The 18,837-nt window shown below is 39.9% G+C and overlaps 7 protein-coding genes across 7 annotated transcripts; 2 read left to right on the top strand and 5 right to left on the bottom strand.

Moving 5' to 3' along the window:
* Nucleotides 1–326: 326 nt before the first annotated feature.
* On the bottom strand, nt 327–1,961 carry KLMA_60415 (uncharacterized protein; the record flags this gene model as incomplete). Its single annotated transcript, XM_022821089.1, has 1 exon — nt 327–1,961. The coding sequence occupies one exon, from the start codon at nt 1,959–1,961 to the stop codon at nt 327–329; it is 1,635 nt and encodes a 544-aa protein (XP_022677487.1).
* Nucleotides 1,962–3,136: 1,175 nt separating this feature from the next.
* Nucleotides 3,137–4,714, top strand: DAL5 (allantoate permease; the record flags this gene model as incomplete). Its single annotated transcript, XM_022821088.1, has 1 exon — nt 3,137–4,714. One exon carries the CDS (start codon nt 3,137–3,139, stop codon nt 4,712–4,714), a length of 1,578 nt encoding a protein of 525 aa, XP_022677486.1.
* Nucleotides 4,715–5,275: 561 nt separating this feature from the next.
* KLMA_60413 (uncharacterized protein) lies at nt 5,276–6,910 on the bottom strand (the record flags this gene model as incomplete). The annotated part of the gene is made up of 1 exon (XM_022821087.1): nt 5,276–6,910. One exon carries the CDS (start codon nt 6,908–6,910, stop codon nt 5,276–5,278), a length of 1,635 nt encoding a protein of 544 aa, XP_022677485.1.
* Nucleotides 6,911–10,331: 3,421 nt separating this feature from the next.
* RAG5 (hexokinase 1) lies at nt 10,332–11,789 on the top strand (the record flags this gene model as incomplete). The annotated part of the gene is made up of 1 exon (XM_022821086.1): nt 10,332–11,789. One exon carries the CDS (start codon nt 10,332–10,334, stop codon nt 11,787–11,789), a length of 1,458 nt encoding a protein of 485 aa, XP_022677484.1.
* A 612-nt stretch (nt 11,790–12,401) lies between these two features.
* Nucleotides 12,402–13,199, bottom strand: RPN12 (proteasome regulatory particle lid subunit RPN12; the record flags this gene model as incomplete). The annotated part of the gene is made up of 1 exon (XM_022821085.1): nt 12,402–13,199. One exon carries the CDS (start codon nt 13,197–13,199, stop codon nt 12,402–12,404), a length of 798 nt encoding a protein of 265 aa, XP_022677483.1.
* Nucleotides 13,200–13,630: 431 nt separating this feature from the next.
* On the bottom strand, nt 13,631–15,259 carry RET2 (coatomer subunit delta; the record flags this gene model as incomplete). Its single annotated transcript, XM_022821083.1, has 1 exon — nt 13,631–15,259. The coding sequence occupies one exon, from the start codon at nt 15,257–15,259 to the stop codon at nt 13,631–13,633; it is 1,629 nt and encodes a 542-aa protein (XP_022677482.1).
* A 289-nt stretch (nt 15,260–15,548) lies between these two features.
* On the bottom strand, nt 15,549–17,585 carry ZIP2 (Zip2p; the record flags this gene model as incomplete). Its single annotated transcript, XM_022821082.1, has 1 exon — nt 15,549–17,585. One exon carries the CDS (start codon nt 17,583–17,585, stop codon nt 15,549–15,551), a length of 2,037 nt encoding a protein of 678 aa, XP_022677481.1.
* Between the last annotated feature and the right edge of the window lie 1,252 nt (nt 17,586–18,837).

Raw genomic sequence — 18,837 nt, 5'->3', positions numbered from 1 at the left:
TGTACTCTAAACAGTAATGTTTATTATCTTGGTACCTTTGTTTAACAATTTCCTTCTTCTTAGCCATATGATGACTGTAAGTTTTACAACTTAAAAAAAAAAAAAATAGAACAATGCTGCCAAAGATGTGGTGACAGAGTCAAACAAAAAATGCCGATGAACCCAGACTTGGTCACTCAATGGGTTCTTTACTGAAATATGATCTATATTATTGACTGTGATGAAGTATGTATCTTAAAGTCTTATTCTTGCTTAATAATTTTAACATAATATGATTGAATGTACGTAGGAAGTTATTTACGTTTGTGCATTTTTTTGGGTAAAAATCAAGCAGGCAACTGTGCCTTGTAAGCAGTAGTGGCCACCTTCACACCCCAGTCCCAATGAATATCATCAATGTATTCAAAAGAGCCATCCTCCTTGAATAGTCTATATTTTTTGATGTCATCAGAATCCCAGTTTTGGACTTCCTTGAAGTTTAAGAACTGCAAGTACGGCTGTAGCCATTTATTAATAGCCACTCTTTCAGTTTCAGTATATCCTTCACGCAAGCAATAGAACCAAACTGAGAAATCACCTGCGTGAGGAACTCTGAGTTCGGGTTTAATGTGGTTATCTAGCCACTTGGCCCTGAACGATACTCTATAGCGGAAAACATTTTGAGCAGGGAAACCATGCTCGACTAGTTTATGTAGATAACCCCTAGCAGAAGCATAAACTTGACCATCACCGATTATGTCACCGTATGCGACTCTTAGATCTTCTTTAAAGGTGGAGCTCTCTGGGTTCAGTTTCTCCACCTTATACAAATCAAGCAAAGAGTCAACAACATTCTTTGGGTAGTAATTGCCCACTTGAACTGGCAGCTCATCCAAAGTTTGTGGGGTGTTTAGCAACGAATATTTAACTGGCTCATTGTCTACTTCACCACAAAGGATCCTGAAACCATTACCCTTAATGGCCAAAAGTTTCCTTGTGTACTCACCGGAGTCCAAATCTTGAATCAAAGTGGAAGATATGAACTTGTCATCAGTGACAGCTCTGAAAGTGTGGTTTTTCAAAGTTGGAATGAAGTCTTCAATAAATTCCGGATCCAGTTTACGAAGGGTAGCAAGCTTCACTTCGTTTGGAGTACTGGAATCAAGGCCCAATTTCTCCATAATTTCATCGAATTGCTCCTGACATTCATCAATACGTTTTGGTTGAACATACACCAAGTTCGAGAAGAATAGCACTTGTTTGATGATTTGGGTATCTTCAGGGTGATAAAGTTCATAGGCAAGCTGGAAAAACGTAGAATATGCACCGGCAGAAATACCACCAACTGAGATCTTTTCTGGATTACCTCCAAAATGCTTGATATACTTGTACGTCCATTCAATAGCCAATCTTTGGTCCCAGAAACCGAAGTTAGAAGAGGATTCATCTTCTTCCAAAAGCTCTTTGCAAGAAAGGAAACCAAACATGTTTAAACGGTAACCAGGAGTGACCAGGATGTACTTTTGGTCGAACTCCTCATCATCGAACATCTCGTTTGTGTTAAAGAATTCAGTCGATGGGGAGGAGTATTGAAGCCAGCCCCCGTGAATGTAAACGAGCACGGGCCAGCCGTCTTTGCCCTTGTACTTATCGCTTGCTGGTACCCAAATATTGAGGTAATTGATATTCTCATCGGATGGAGACTTTGTGTACCGGAATGCTGGGTTTGGCACACTAGGTTGAGGACATTTCAGCCCAAACTCTTTGTAATCTCCTGTGTAATCGTAGTCATCTCCCAATGGGACTGGCTTTTTGAACCTGGTCTCCTTTGTGAAAGGTTGAGCGTAAGGAACCTTAGCGAATCTGTGAGTCGTTGCATTGTTCGTTCTGCTCGAGCTAAAAGTGTACCCGGTTAGGGTACCCTGGCCAGGAATCGTGACCTTGTGAGGTGTAGCACCTTCAGTAGAGATAACTTGACCCATATTGTTCTTTTCCGACTTTGATGTAGCTCAAATCTTTTTCTGTTTGCTCTTTGAGGAAGCGGTACAGGACTTTTACTATTGGTTGCTTGAAGAGTTACTACCTGTATCTAAGCACGAAGACATACATATACACAAATACATATTCACATTCATATACATACATACATGCATATATATATATATATATGTACCTCGACAGTTCAATGGGTGAGTGACTGCAACTTTCGACCTTTTGTCTTTGTCTTCAACCACTCTGGTGGGTATTAGCTACCTCATCGCAGTGGTCAAGAAAGATAGAAAGGACGGCTTTAAGCAAGATAAGGCAGTCTCGAAAAATATGTGTAACTGTACTTCCCGACCCTCCCAAACGACTTTCGTGATTCCAATGCAAACACCATTTACCCACCCTCAGTAAAACAGTAAAACCCACCTTACCTTACCTCCCCGAATATACAGGGCGGGCATTCACTACTGTCAAACAAACGAAAACCACTGCTGCGCTTCTAAAGCAAGGCCTTCGGACTTTTCTCAAGATTCTGTTCTGTGTGTTGAAAAGCAGCAGCGGAAAAATTGTCACCTTTCTTTCGCCCACCACTTGGGAACCCTGCGGTCGAGAAAACAAAGTGCATTGATCTTCGTCATAAAAAGTCATCCTAGAGGGTAACGAAGGAATTGTTTCCCGATAAGGAATGACTGTTTTATGGATCCCGCTTTGTTTCCTGTGGTGAAAGAAGTGTTTGAGAATACCGATTGATTACCTTAGACGCTATTTTTTTCTTTCACGAAGCCAGCTTGTTTTGAGTCTCATTTGAAGGATTAACTAGGGGTTTCGGTCCAAGGATGACTTTGGAAGTGGAGATAAGAGAGTCATAGGATCTTAGATACGATATAATTTGAGACTTTTGTGAAGGAGAAGAAGAAGATTAGCATTACAATCTTCGGGTTGATAAAGGGTATCAATGGTAATAAGGTAAAGAATAGGTTAAAGCAATTGTTTTCGAGGCGTATATAATAAGGCTGAAAGAGTCACGATTGGTAGTCAAATTTGTGTTGATCGATGTTAGCCGTGTTTGAATAAAACAAGAAAGACAAGAAGAAGAAGAAGAAGAATCATCTAAGTGACAGTGTTGTCGATAGAGGAATTAAGGGTTCGGACAAAGCGTAATAATAAGAAAATGGTTAGCTCCTCAGTAAGTCTGGATGCTAAGGACCTCACCATTAACAAGGTGGAGTCCATTGAAGAAGCATCTGTGACGGATGCTCAGTTACTAAGCGTTATATCGCCTTCTGGTAAGGTGGTTGTGATAGATGATGTTGTTGATGAGGCTATGGAGTTTGCCAAGCACCACGAACACATTACTCTTACAAAAGAAGAGGATCGTGCTGTCAAGAGGAAATTGGACATGATTGTCATGCCTTTGTTTTCATTTTTATACATGATTCAGTTCATGGACAAGACATGTATCAGTTTTGCTGCTGTTATGGGTATTCAGAAGGATTACCATATGGTGAAGGATATGTATTCCTGGACCACGTCCTGTTTCTACTTGGGATATCTTTGTGCGTCGCCATTGGCTGCGGTGCTACTACAGAAATTGCCAAGTATGAGGACTTCCGCCGCGTGTATCGTTATCTGGGGTGTTATCCAGTGTTTACATGTCACATCCAAATCATACGCCACTTTCATCCTGCTTAGGACATTGCTTGGAGTCTTGGAGGCCTTTGTATCTCCTATTTTTGTTATCATGATGAACCAGTACTACAAAAAGTCCGAACATTTTGGTTACATTGGTGTGTTGTACGGCTGTAACGGTTTGGGTACCGTTATTCTTGCCCTAGTGTCCTTCGGGTTGTACAAGCATTTGCACGCCTACTCAATGGAGGCATACAAGGTTTTATTCCTAATTGTCGGATGTTTCACCATCTTGAACGGCTTGATGATCTTGGCGATTATGCCAAACACTCCCGCTGGCGCCAAATTTTTGAGCGAAAGGGAGAAACTCGTCGTGTTGGAGAGAATCCGTGGTAATAACCAGGGGTTCGGTTCCAAGAAGTTCAAGTTCCATCAAATGAAGGAGTGTTTTATGGACGTCAGGACGTGGCTGTACTTCTTCATTGGAATCAGTGTTGCTATTCCAAACGGTGGTATCAGTTCTTTCGGTTCTATTATCTTAAAGGGTCTCGGGTACAGCACATCCAAGTCGCTCCTCATGAAGGCGCCCATTGGAGCCTGTGAACTAGTCGGGTTGGTCGTGCTTCCATTCATTTCGATCTTCGTCAAAAAGAGAATGATAGTCTCCGAGATCTACCTATTACTGTGTGTTATGTCATCCGCGATGCTTGCCTTTGCAAAGAACAAAAACGCTGCGCTAGCTGGCTATTACATCACGGGTATCGCGCCCGTGGGTATCATCACCGTCACCTCGTGCGTCGCTTCCAATACTGCAGGACACACTAAGAAATTAACAGCCAATGCCATCTCGTTGATCGGCTACTCCGCTGGTAACATTATTGGACCACAGACATTCAGATCGTCAGACGCTCCAAACTACCCCAAGGCTAAGGCCGCTATTGTCGGGTGCTACTGTGCCGCTATTGTTTTGATGGCCGCTATGACATGGCTAAACGTTAGGGAAAACAACAAGAGAGACAGGCTCCAGGCAGAACTGGGAGACAAGTACGTAGAGATCGAGAACCAAGAGTTTGCAGATCTTACCGACTTCGAAAATCCCGCATTTAGATACTCTATCTAGTACTTATTTAGTAGCTAGTAGATTTAGAACGCTTAAATATTCTCGTAACCCACCTTAAATTTGACAAGAGTAGTATATTGTAATGATAATACTAACACGTTTGACAGCCAGTTAACAGCAAGATCAATGAACGAAAAGTATAGAAAAGAAATATATCCAATACTTTGCGACTTCTGGCCTCCTCCAGGCTTTTTTATCTGTCCCTGCAACCTTTTTCAACCTTTGAAAACTATATCACTCTTAACAATACTGCACTTTCTGTTGGTAGTTTTTGATTTAAGCATTTTTTGCCTACAGCCGCACAATGACTATTTAAATTTAAACCATAAAAAGTATAGCGCCAAGCTGTGATCATATGACAGAGTCAAAGAAATATGTATACTATTTATATATCGACGAGTTGAAAGATTGTCACTGAATAGAGTTTTACTACTACTTGATATATATAGCTCTATTTGGTTAAGTGCATGTCCTTATCTGATGTCTTCACTTAGCAGCTTTAAAGCAAAATAATTGTACATAATAACTTACTAATGTCTGTGCATGCTTTTTAGGTAAAGCTCAGGCAGGCAATTGTGCCTTGTAAGCAGTCGTGGCCACCTTCACACCCCAGTCCCAATGAATATCATCAATGTATTCAAAAGAGCCATCCTCCTTGAATAGTCTATATTTTTTAATGTCAGCAGAATCCCAATCTTGGATTTTCTTGAAGTTTAAGAACTGCAAGTAGGGCTGTAGCCATCTATTGATAGTCTGTCTTTCAGTTTCCGTATAACCTTCACGCAAGCAATAGAACCAAACTGAGAAATCACCTGCGTGAGGAACTCGGATTTCAGGCTTGATGTGGCTATCTAGCCACTTGGCCCTGTAAGATACTCTGTATCGGAAAACGTTTTGAGCAGGGAAGCCGTGCTCGACAAGTTTGGCTAGATATCCTCTACTGGATGCATACACTTGACCATCACCGATTATGTCACCGTATGCAACTCTTAAATCTTCTTTGAAAGTGGGGCTCTCTGGGTTCAGTTTCTCCACCTTATACAAATCAAGCAACGAGTCAACAACATTCTTTGGATAGTAGTTGCCCAGTTGAACTGGCAGATCATCCAAAGTTTGTGGGGTATTTAGTAAAGAATAAATAAATGGTTCGTTGTTTACTTCACCACAAAGAATCCTGAAATCATTGCCCTTAATGGTCAAAAGTCTCCTTGTATACTCTCCAGAATCTAAATCCTGAATCAAAGTGGAAGAAATGAACTTGCCATCAGTAACAGCTCTGAAAGTGTGGTTTTTTAGGGTTGGAATGAAGTCTTCAATGAATTCTGGATCAAGTTCACGAAGGGTAGCAAGCTTCACTTCGTTTGGAGTATTGGAATCCAAGCCCAATTTGTCCATAATTTCATCGAATTGCCCCTGACATTCGTCAATACGTTTTGGTTGAACATACACCAAGTTCGAGAAGAATAGCACTTGCTTGATGATTTGGGTATCTTCAGGGTGATAAAGTTCATAGGCAAGCTGGAAAAACGTAGAATATGCACCGGCAGAAATACCACCAACTGAGATCTTTTCTGGATTACCACCAAAATGCTTGATATACTTGTAAGTCCATTCGATAGCTAACCTTTGATCCCAAAAACCGAAGTTAGAAGACGATTCATCTTCTTCCAAAAGTTCTTTACCAGAAAGGAAACCAAACATATTCAAACGGTAACCAGGAGTGACCAGGATGTACTTTTGGTCGAATTCCTCGTCATCGAACATCTCAATTGTGTTAAAGAATTCATTTGATGGAGAGGAGTATTGAAGCCAGCCCCCATGAATGTAAACGAGCACGGGCCAGCCGTCTTTACCTTTGTACTTATCGCTTGCTGGTACCCAAATATTGAGGTAATTGATATTCTCATCGGAAGGAGACTTTTTCCATCCAAACATTGGATTTGGAACACTAGGCTGAGGACATTTCAACCCAAACTCTTTGTAGTCCCCTGTGTAATCGTAGTCATCTCCCAATGGGACTGGCTTTTTGAACCTGGTCTCCTTTGTGAAAGGTTGAGCGTAAGGAACCTTAGCGAATCTGTGAGTCGTTGCATTGTTAGTTCTGCTCGAGCTAAAAGTGTACCCGGTTAGGGTACCCTGACCGGGAATTGTGACCTTGTGAGGAGTAGTACCTTCAGTAGAGAGAACTTGACCCATATTGCTCTTTTTCGACCTTGATGTAGCTCAAATCTTTTTCTGTCTGCTCTTTGAGGAAACGGTACAGAACCCTTATTATTGCTTGTGGGCAAATTTCTGCACGACTGTATTCCTGAGAACACTCGAACTGATACATGTAGTCTTATATATATATATTTGAGGATGTGGGTGATTGAGTGCAACTTTACGCACGTTATCTTGATCTTCATAAATATCTTGTGCGTATTAGTTATAGTTATTCGCAGATTTGTGATCTCAAGAAAAAGGGTAGTGACAGCTTCAAGCAAGATAAGGTATTCCCGAAAATAACTAACTGTACTTCCAGATAAGAAAAAGCTGATAGATCACTTGTAGAGATTGTGTACCCACCGTTAGTAATGTCCATTTTACAGCACCGAATATATGGGCTTTTTACCCTTGTTCAAGATAGACTACTACCCTTTTACAGGTCTTCAGAATTTTTTTCATGTTTCAGAAGCCATGGTTGAAGACAGCCCTTTCATCACTTTTTTTTATATTATTGTCTTAAGGGTAACGAAGAAATCATTTCTCAATAAGGAATGTCTTGGCGTGGCATCCCATTGTTCTACCAACGGTAAAAGATGCTTGGTAGAATGCCAATACCACGAATTCAATTTTTAACGCAACCAGCTCGTTGTAAGTATAGTTCGAGGTGTAATTTAGAGGTCTTAGCTCGAGGACAACTTAGAAAGTGGAGATAAGAGAGTCATCAGACCTAAGAGAATACCACTTGCAATACTTTCAATGAAAGAGGAAGATTAATCAGTTTGATTGACAGAGCCTTTTTTTCTATGGTAATAAGGATCAAGTTTAGAAGAGTAATCATCATCAGCTACCGATTTTACTGCTTAATTCCGACCGTGCTTTGTAAAGGGTCCTATTAAGGAAAGTAAGATTTTTTTGCCTGTTACAGTTGACAGTGTCAATAGAAGAGCAGAGAATTCGGTGAAAGAGTACCAAAAAAATGGCTAGCTCCTGTGTAAGGACCTCACCATTAACAAGGTGGAGTCCATTGAAGAAGCATCTGTGACGGATGCTCAATTAATGAGCGTTGTATCGCCTTCTGGTAAGGTGGTTGTGATAGATGATGTTGTTTATGAGGCTATGGAATTTGCCAAGCACCACGAACACATTACTCCTACAAAAGAAGAGGATCGTGCTGTCAAGAGGAAATTGGACATGATTGTTATGCCTTTGTTTTCATTTTTATTCATGCTTCAGTTTTGGACAAGACATGTATCGGTTTTGCTGCGGTTATGGATATTCAACAGGATTATCATATAGTGAAGGATGTTTACTCATGGACCACTTGATGCTTCTATTTCGCCAATTACTGCAGTGCTATTACAGAAAACCGCCAAGCTTGAGTATACGCTCGAAAACAAGTAACCAGAGATCCAAAAACCAAGATTTTGCAGATCTTACCGACTTCGAAAACCCCGCATTTAGATACTCTATCTGGTAGTTATTTAGTAGTAGCTAGTGTGCATTAAGAACGCCTAAATATTCCCGTACCCCACCTGAAATTTTGGAAAAACTGGCACTGGTGGTGCTAATCATCATGATTTTTGGCCAAGACATGGGGGAAAAACAAAGAGAGAGAGAGAGAGATAACCCAATAATTCCCAATTTCTGGCCGAATTCTGGCCGACCCCAGGCTTTTTTTCTCGTCTTTCCTTCCGTGCCCCTATATCCTGCTTGCATCTGGCCCCCGATGCATGCCCTCTGGTTGGTAGTCACCACCCCTGCTGCAACATTCACACATGCACCTCACACCACCACCACCTGAGGCCCATCCTGATTTTTCCGGCTTCGTCGGGAGAACCATCACCTTATGCTAATCTTCAGAGCGAAGGGCAGGAATATCATAGCATTCACAAACAAACAAACAAACAAACTAAACAAAAAAAAAAAAAATCTTCAGCATGCAATTGTCCAAAACAGAGCAATACGTATTTTTCCGGCATTTCGGAAAAAAAAATTACCATACACAACAAATGACAACAAACACACATACTACTACTATGTATCCTTATTTTTTACTGCTGGGATGCCTGTCCGGGCCCCATTCCCGCAATTTCCATTGCCAATAGGGAGAGTGAGGACATGAAAGAAGAAGAAGATATCACGGCTTCGCCCAAGCAGTGAGTGCGACTCGAGAGCTTTGCGCCTGCACAGAAACCGCGGCGAAAAAATAAAATTAATACCATTTAATTTTTCTCTCTCGTGTGTTCGGAAAAATCTGCATGGGGTGGAGGGAAAACGTACAGCTGCTTGAAACAACACCCCACAAGAACACGCAGACCTCGTGCTCCTGTGCGCTATTGCGAGGCCTAGTGGCCTAGTGGCATTGGCGTGTAGCTCCAGACTTTTGGGCGGGATATGAAATCTCCAGATTTTCCGAGTCCTACGCCAGCTACTACACCCCCGCGAAATTCAGAAATTCATCCACCCTGCCCCCCCTCTCCCCTTCTCTCTCTACAAATGTCACTCCAATTGAATTGTCTCACCACCTCTACTACGGCTGTTCCTCCATTCCGCTGTCTATTCTATATCCCCATCCCCACACTATGCCGGAACAATACCCGCTTCAGACAATCCCGCAGGGAATATACACTTTTTCATAGCTGCATTCAGCTTGCTTGTTTGTTGTGCTTTGATTTTCTTTTTCTTTTCACCGTTTTTCCAGGCTCCTAAGCCTGTTGCTAGCCGTTTTTCCAAGGTTGTTTTTTTTTTATTTTTTTTTTCCATATTGTCATTTCGTCGATTTTTCGTCTTCAAATTTTTTCCAGAGTTTCCAGTATCAGCTTCCAGCTTCCACAAAGTTTGGAAATAGCAGTTGCCAGCCGTCTGTTGCCAGTTGCCAGTTGCTAGTTGCCGGCATAGCAAGTAAGAAACTCACACTTTTTTTTTTTTTTAGTTGTATGGTATTGTACTAGTTTTCTGAAGGATGGAATGATATACGTGGAATGAGTGGTGGTGGTGGTAGGTGGGGTCTTATGGCAACTATGTTTGTTTGTTTAGAAGAAGGTCGAGTTTGGTTTGAACTTGAGATTTTTGGTGTTGGATGGAATATGGAATGGAAATGGAAATGGGAAATAAATATGAAATTATAGTTGGGAGCGAAATTTACAAATTATATATAAAGAACGTTTCTTGGATCTGTGATCTGGGGATTCGTGTTTGAAATGCTTAAATTTTTCTTGACGTCTATTATATTGTATAAATAGTTGTAGCTTGACCTTTTATTTAATTCATCTTCTTGTATTGAAAAATCAAGGAACAACTAGTTAAGCTTAAGCCAGCTAAAGTAGTAGAGTTCTTAATCGGCAAGTGATATCAAAAGCACTTAACACTCGGTTTACGCCTCCAATTATTACAAACACACACACTTACAAAAATGGTTCATTTAGGTCCAAAGAAGCCACCAGCCAGAAAGGGTTCCATGGCTGATGTTCCAGCTGATTTGATGGAACAAATCCACGGTTTGGAAACTTTGTTCACCGTCAAGACTGAAAAGATGAGAGCCATTGTGAAGCACTTCGTCTCTGAATTGGACAAGGGTTTGTCCAAGAAGGGTGGTAACATTCCTATGATTCCAGGTTGGGTTGTCGAAAGTCCAACTGGTAAGGAAACTGGTGATTTCTTGGCCCTTGACTTGGGTGGTACTAACCTGAGAGTTGTTCTGGTCAAGTTGGGTGGTAACCACGACTTTGACACCACTCAAAACAAGTACAGATTGCCAGACCACTTGAGAACTGGTACTTCTGAGCAATTGTGGTCTTTCATTGCCAAGTGTTTGAAGGACTTCATTGAAGAATGGTACCCAGAAGGTGTCTCTGAGCCATTGCCATTGGGTTTCACCTTCTCTTACCCAGCCTCCCAAAACAAGATTAACGAAGGTGTCTTGCAACGTTGGACCAAGGGTTTCGATATTGAAGGTGTCGAAGGCCACGATGTCGTCCCAATGCTACAAGAGCAAATCAAGAAGCTGAACATCCCAATTAACGTCGTTGCCTTGATCAACGATACCACCGGTACCTTGGTTGCTTCTCTATACACTGACCCAGAAACCAAGATGGGTATCATCATTGGTACTGGTGTCAACGGTGCCTACTACGAAAGTGTCAAGAACATCGAAAAGCTAGAAGGTAAGTTGCCATCTGACATCACCACTGATATGCTAATGGCCATCAACTGTGAATACGGTTCCTTCGACAACGAACACCTGGTCTTGCCAAGAACCAAGTACGATGTTATGATCGATGAACAATCCCCAAGACCAAACCAACAAGCCTTCGAAAAGATGACTTCCGGTTACTACTTGGGTGAAATCATGCGTCTAGTCCTATTGGACTTGCACTCCAGCGGTTTCATCTTCAAGGACCAAGATATTTCCAAGTTGGAAGTTCCATACGTCATGGACACCACCTACCCAGCCAAGATCGAAGAAGATCCATTCGAAAACTTGGAAGACACTTACGAATTGTTCAAGACTACTTTGAACATTGAAACCACCGTCATCGAAAGAAAGTTGATCAGAAAGTTGGCTGAATTGGTCGGAACAAGAGCCGCTAGATTGACCGTTTGTGGTGTTTCTGCTATCTGTAACAAGAGAGGCTACACTGAAGCCCACATTGCTGCCGATGGTTCCGTCTTCAACAAGTACCCAGGTTACAAGGAGAAGGCTGCTCAAGCTTTGAAGGACATCTACGACTGGAAGGTCGAAAAGATGGAAGACCACCCAATCAAGTTGGTGGCTGCTGAAGATGGTTCTGGTGTTGGTGCTGCTATCATTGCCGCTTTGACACAAAAGAGATTGGCTGCCGGTAAGTCTGTTGGTATCGAAGGTGCTTAAGTCATTTGAACGAAATATATTATAATTATATTATATATGGCCCACATCACGATCGTGATAACGCAATGACATTCATTCACGATCGCTCATGCCCCCTCACCCCCATCTTCCACTTTCATGCAATCCAAGATATAAAATTAAAAAAAAATATATGAATGAAAATGAATACAAAACACGAACCGTTTATGATTATGATTTCTTCTCTTCCCCTCCATCATGCAACCAGTACTTGGTGTATTATTAAAACACTAACTTTTTTTTCTCCTTCCTTCCCCTTGTTGTTACGAGTATGAATGATATTTCAATTTAATAGACTTTTTATCAACTTGCTTTGGATATGTATGGAGAGCATCATGCATCCAAAAGACTTCCAAAGCGCTCTGACGCTTTTTATATATGCTTAAATACATCAGCTATTTATAATATTGGAGGTAAATATAAGTATGTGTTTAATAAGCAAGCCAATTCTGTTCTTTTGAATATACAAGAGAAGTCAAAGCGAAGCGAACTTGAATTAAGCAATGTGAGCGCAAGTTGACTAGTCTTGTCACTATTATGGATGCTGCATGTTTTATTAATATATATATATATAATATTATATTAATTGGCACTTTATACAATACTCTCCAAATGAACAGCGTAGTCAACGGCCATGTCCACGATGTTCCCTGTTTCCACTTTTTCTGGACCAGCATCTGTTCCAAATGTTATAACACCATGATTAACGTTCCAGCCACGCTCTTTGGCGAATGCTTCCATCTCCTTCTCGTTTTCAAAGAAAAGTAATGTTTTGGCATTGAACAAAGGTAAAGACTTGTACGCTTGTTCTGAGTTCAAGGCGATCTCCTCCCTAATAGCATCCTTTAACGTTTTGGTAAACACATTGAATTCTTCAACCTTAGTCCCACTTTGCAACAAATCCCATGCTTTTTGGTAAGAACCCTCCATCAACAATCTCTCTAACTTTACAGGATAGGATAAGTACTGGCTCTCTTCCAAATTTGTAACGTATCTGCTTAAGAACTCAAATTCAGAATGTAGTTTTGTATAATCGTTTTGGGCTAAAAGAATTAGCAAGTATAAACTTATCAACTTGTACTTGCTGTCAGATTCACTCAACTCTTTCACATCCGAGAAGAAGAAAGAACTTAATTGGGAGTAATAGCTCATAAAAGCATCAAAATCTTCACAGTATACACTCGAGAGAGCCCCAATCTCCAGTATCTTCTTAGCTATGTTCAAATCTTGTAAGTAGTCTGTATTCTCCTGGCTTTTCTTAATATCAGGTATCAAAAGATTTGCTTTAATCAATTCTAGTTTAATAGGGACCAGCAACTTCAAGCAGATATCATACTGTTTACTTTCAAATGCAGACTTTAGTCCCTTCGTTAGTTCAGGTAGCGATGGCATATCTCTAATGGTGATTGTGCTTATGCTTACTTATGCCTACTTATGTTCAATTGAACCTTTTTTTTTAAGGTGGCAAAACCATCTATAGGTTTTAACCTTCTTTTAAGTTATCATCAAAACCTTTGTAATTTCGTTACACTTTTTCTAACAAAATATATAATAATATAGTGAAAAGAATATTGCGGATAAAGATCCGCTAACACAGAAAAAAAAAAAAGAGCATGAACACAGAGGCTGCTGTCAAACTTAAAATCGCTGCATGGTCTCTACATGTTATTTTTTTTCTCTATGAAATTAATTTGAAGGTTTAAAATGTTTATTCAATCTCTTTTATATTGCGCTAGTAAAGCTATATATACTTTCTTGTGCTGAACAATTATATATATAAGTACGTTCTGTTTTTTTTAAGATTAAGGGCATTCCATGATTAACTATACGACTACGTATTGTTCGCTCTTCAAAGTAGAAATCGTATCGAAAGGTAACTCTGTTTCTTCTACAGCGGAAATCACAGAAGCGATATTTAGTTTTGATAATGGGAGAGCATTGCTGTTCTTCAAAGCAATGTTAATTGGGAAGAGTGCGTCTTCATAAGCAGCTTCGATAGTAATACTGAATACGCCTGATTCACCTGATGAGATTGGATCTACCTTGATAATAACACCTTGGGATTCGTCGATAGCTTCGATCTTTGCATTCACCTCATTAGAATCATCTTTGATGAATACACTTTCGGTGAATACAGGAATCAAGAAACGTAGTTCATCTATGGTACCTTCATAATCGCTATTGACTTCATATTCAAAAGTGACATCCATAGATCCTTGTGATTCATCGGATGGAGATAGCCATGTAGATACCTCTAATGGAATTAGATCGTGTTCATCCGCACCCTTGACCTTACGCCATCTGAGAACCCCTAGACTTTGATCGTTAGATGGGAATGGCTTGTTAGGGTCCTTTAGCCCAATCATTCTGTTGTTTAAGAAGCCTGCTTTGTCCACGTTTGGATGGGTTTTGAACTGATAAGTCTTATCTTTGACGTTGACGTCATCTCCTAAACAGAGCTTAGCATGCGCCAAATCTGGGTTATTGACTCTTAATTCTAGGACACCCTTTAATTCTGATCCCAGAATTGCACCGTCACGGGAGATCTCAGCGTTTATGGTTTCTTTAACACTAATCAAAATACCATTGTTCGTTGGCTTTTCTTCTTCAGGCTCCAAAGAAGCCTGCACCGGTAGAGATTGTCTTTCAAATGACTTGGCTGGTCTTTCAACACCACCTCTTCTTGGACCATTTAGTTGTAGACCCTTACCACCAAGTGGCTCACGAGAGCCGCTGCCGTAGGTTGGTTGTTGCATCATTTGAGGTGCAGCACCTTGGTTTTGGGCAGATTGAGATCCCTGGTTTGATTGTGTGTGCATGTATGATTGTTGGGCAGCAGAAGAGGCATGGCTGTAGTAACTATCGTAAGCTTTGTTCATAACACCACCATGAATACCAGTGAACTCTTGGGTATCTGGAATACCCAGTTTTCTGGCTTGTTCCTTTCTTGAGATTTCCTTAGCACGACGCTTTCTTTCCTCAGCAGCTTCGAATTCTTTATTACGTTCAATGATCTCCTGGATTCTTTCTTCGTGTGATTCCATTGCTAAAAAGGTCTTTATTTGGGTCAATGACAAGTTCTCCTTGTAGCCCATTGTGATGATTTCATCAAACGAATTTAGAATGTCAAAAGCGCTGTGGAATATATCTTCCTCGCTTAAACCCTTCAAAGTAGAGTCGACCGTTTGAACAAATGTATTCAACGTGTTCATATCCTGGATTATATTAGAGTGTAGGTTGGTCAATAAAATGATGTAGTAGTCATCAAATGGTTTGTAAACATATCTCACATGCTCATCTTCAACAAATGTGTGCTGTTTAGATGAATTGGCTACTAGAGTTTGGAAATTGGACAACAATTCCATAACACGATCCTTTGTGATGTCTCTGAATTGACGAGACAAAAGAGGCTTACCCTTACGGGTAGTAATAGAGACAGCTAATACCACCATGTTTAACTGTTGTAGATGGTTCGGGGATCTGCTCGCGGCTTGGGTTTTAGCTAATAAAAGGTTCTATTTCGTGCATGTGTTCAAAACACTCTTTTTTTTTTCAGGTAAACTATTCTTCTACTTGTTTTCTGGTTTTCTAATTTCAGAATATCACCAAATTCAACTTTCGTAAAAAATCCATTGATCTAGATAAATTTGGCCTCGTTTAATATGATGTAGTATAATCTCTACAGAGTTTAACGTTAAAGTCAATTTTGACTCCTATCTAAAGGGCGAGGCTTTTTATGTATTAGTTCCAGCTCATTGTTACAAACTCATCTATGCGTGAGAGCTGATAATCTGTTAGGTATTTTCCGTATAATAAAGCTCTTTTTCCATAACTCATGGACAAAAAGGCATCTAACGACGACAGCGTCAAAATATTTTCTATAGCGAATGGGTTTATGTCGAAACTTTGAAGCAACTTTTTGGCAGGACTTATTGAATCTAATTGTTGTTCTGTTGGATTGCTCTGACTAGAGTAGACGGAAATCCAGTCTGCTATAATTTTTATATTGTGTTCTTCGATAAGGTGGGTATTTATTTCGTAACAGCTGTTAAGCAAAAGTTGGGATTTATAAGCGAGATTTTGGTCTAGTTGGAGAACATTCTCTGTATAAGAAAGTAATAGGCATACTCTCTTATATTTTAGCTTTAATGTCTGTATTAAATCTATTATCGGGAAGCTATCGTCCCTCTTTTGACTAACCATTTGCAAATCTCTTATTACAATACACGTTGAGGTGTCTACCAAGATATCACAAGCATCGCCTAGTTCTAACTCAAGAATAGAGAAGTGATTTTGGCTCATGAATCTAATTATAGGGTGGTTCTTGTGAAGATGTATGGAATTGAAAATGACAGTTTTCTTTCTGGCACTTTCGAAGAATATTTCGTCAACTTCGAAAGAGATTTTGGGGGAAAGGATAGTGCTTGTTGTCAAGTTCAATGAATCTTCTGTCGCATTAATGCAATTCAAATTACTAGAACTTAACCTTTTTCTTTTTGCTGCGATGATACTTATCAAATCATCATCTATAAAAGATCTTTTTGATTGATTAATCAATCTTTTGTGTGACACATTCTCGATATCAGTAACCTCATCATTACTGGAGTTAGTACCAGAAGAAGCAATTGTCTCTTCTCGTGCAGGGGAAGATAATTTTGGGCTTGTTTCATGTTCGAACTGCTCAATTGGTTCAAACGGTGCAAAAATCATGGGAATTTCTGTTATAAGGTCAAGTCGAGAACTGTAGAGCCTTTTGAAAGTTACCGTGGGGGGTTTAACCATGTATTCAACTTGTTTAATTGTTTCTACAAGGTCTGAGTTATCAGGAAATTCAATGCCTTCAAATGGATTCCAATTGAGACGTTGAAGAACTTCTTCTCTGACTCGCCATTTAACCTTGGTTATCTTTTTCTGACACCTATGCAATCTACTTCTCTTTAATTTTTCTACGGGACTCTCTAGTTTGAAGAGCTCAAAAGCATGGAAGTCTTCATCTTGAGAACGGAACCTGAGATTCCTAAAACGTTGGCTAGTAGAGGTCTCCGGAGTCTGTACCCATTTAGGTCCCTTGTTATAGCATGATATAATACGCTTTTTTTTAAGTTGAGCGCAAGGGCTTATTAGATGAAGCATATAATTCTGTAAATGATTAGTGTTTTTCTTTGGAAATAAAGCTTTTAGATCCAAATCTTGAAAAAGAGGTACTTCGGATATAATAGTCTCGTCAATGAGCTCATTTATTTGGATATCCAATCGGTTGACCATCTTTGGAGTAATTGTTGGCCTTTTTTTTATTCTGCTACCTTTTAAGAAACAAGATTCAATCTTGAACCGCCCTAAATTCTCTTTCGGATATTTGGAAAGACCTGAAGAGAGATCTAATTTGACCAAAACTTCGCCAAGCAAACCCTTAACATCGTTAGACACAGCTAGTTTCTCCTTTATTATTATGTTTCTATCTAAAACTGACCTTGAAAGAGTTAACGAACTGTTATTCCACTGAGGACTCCTCATCACGAGTTTCCCTTTTTTAATCGAAAACACATCTCTGTCATATTCAAAGAGATATTTCGCCAATTTCGATTTAGGTGAACGATTCTTCTCGAATAACCAAAAGTTGAGTTCAATGTTCGAGTTAGATATGTATTTGAGGAGTTTTTTTGATTTCTTGTCCAAGCTCAAGCTCTCTTTTAAGTTCCTTAATGAATAAGCGCCGAAACCCTCTTCAAGAAAATGCTTTAAATTTAAACTGGAATTATCCCAAATGCCACTTGTCATTGAAATACTTATCCAAAAATAGGCAGTCCCGCTAAAGTCAGTGCTATACTGAGGCGTGCATAAGCCGCTTCCACTAAATCTTACTTGTCCAATGATGATGTGCGATAGACTAAAAATAATTAATAATACAAGCTATATAAAACTATACATCTGGGGCGAAGAATTGCACTAAATGTTTGAATTATATCGAAGGTAATGATACAAACCTAGTTAAGTATTTCGATATCCGAATCAGATCCTTTCAGACTTGCCTCGTCGGAATCCATGACTACAATTTCAGAATTTCTATTGTCTGTCGAAGTTGTCTGAATATCTTGGTTTCCCTCATCAACAAAAACGGGATGACTCTCATCATTAGAAAATCCGCGCGCGACTGCAAAACTCCCATTATTATCCATGACCTCAACCAAGTCATTATATCTAGACACAAATCTAGGCTGCAATGTGACTACGGCCCGAAGCGCAGAAGGAACGTTTTCCTCAGATTTTTCTAGTGAGTTTGCCCTTAGAACTTTAAATATCGAAATAATATCATCCATAGTCATTTTTTTGATATATAAATTGTCCTCATCACAGACCAGATCTAAGTCTGGAAATTCTAGAAGTATCTCCTTATTTGCAAATGCTAGGGATCCATGTTTTTGCTGTAGAAACAGCCTAATCGAACCCATAAAAATGTTAAATTCTGTATGAATTAGAGACTTATCTTGGACAACACATATCTGGTCCGACCCTTCTGCATCACTTGCAAACATCGGATATACTATACCGTTATATTCTAATGTGGTAGCAGGAAGGTCTTTTACAGGAAGTGAACTTTTTACACTTTCAGTTAAGCCAGTTAATTGACTGCGTAACTCTTCATCTGAATCTAGCATCTGGTCGTCATTATAATCATCCCCCTCCAGATCTACATCATCAACATCCTCATCATCCTCCTCATCCTGAGCAAACAATTGACCTTGATATGGTTTTTCTACCTGCACTGTACCTGTTGGTATTCCTTCTACATTTCTGTTACTATCGACCGCATTGTTATCTGATGAAGTAATGCTTAAGTCTTGTTGTACATCAGATACACCAGCAGAAGTTTCCAGCTCAACGGAATGGGGACTTGAAGCTGCTTCCTCGCTCATATTCCGGCCCTCAAGTAACTAAAATATTTGTGGTTCTTGTGCAACCATAAACAATTGGACTTGTTTTTGCAAGTTTGATACAGTCTATTTAAGCTTTTTACTACCCCTTTAACTTT

The sequence above is a fragment of the Kluyveromyces marxianus genome, chromosome 6 (genome assembly GCF_001417885.1).
Source record: "Kluyveromyces marxianus DMKU3-1042 DNA, complete genome, chromosome 6".
Classification (NCBI taxonomy): Eukaryota; Fungi; Ascomycota; class Saccharomycetes; order Saccharomycetales; family Saccharomycetaceae; genus Kluyveromyces; species Kluyveromyces marxianus.
This window is presented reverse-complemented; position numbering and strand designations above follow the sequence as displayed.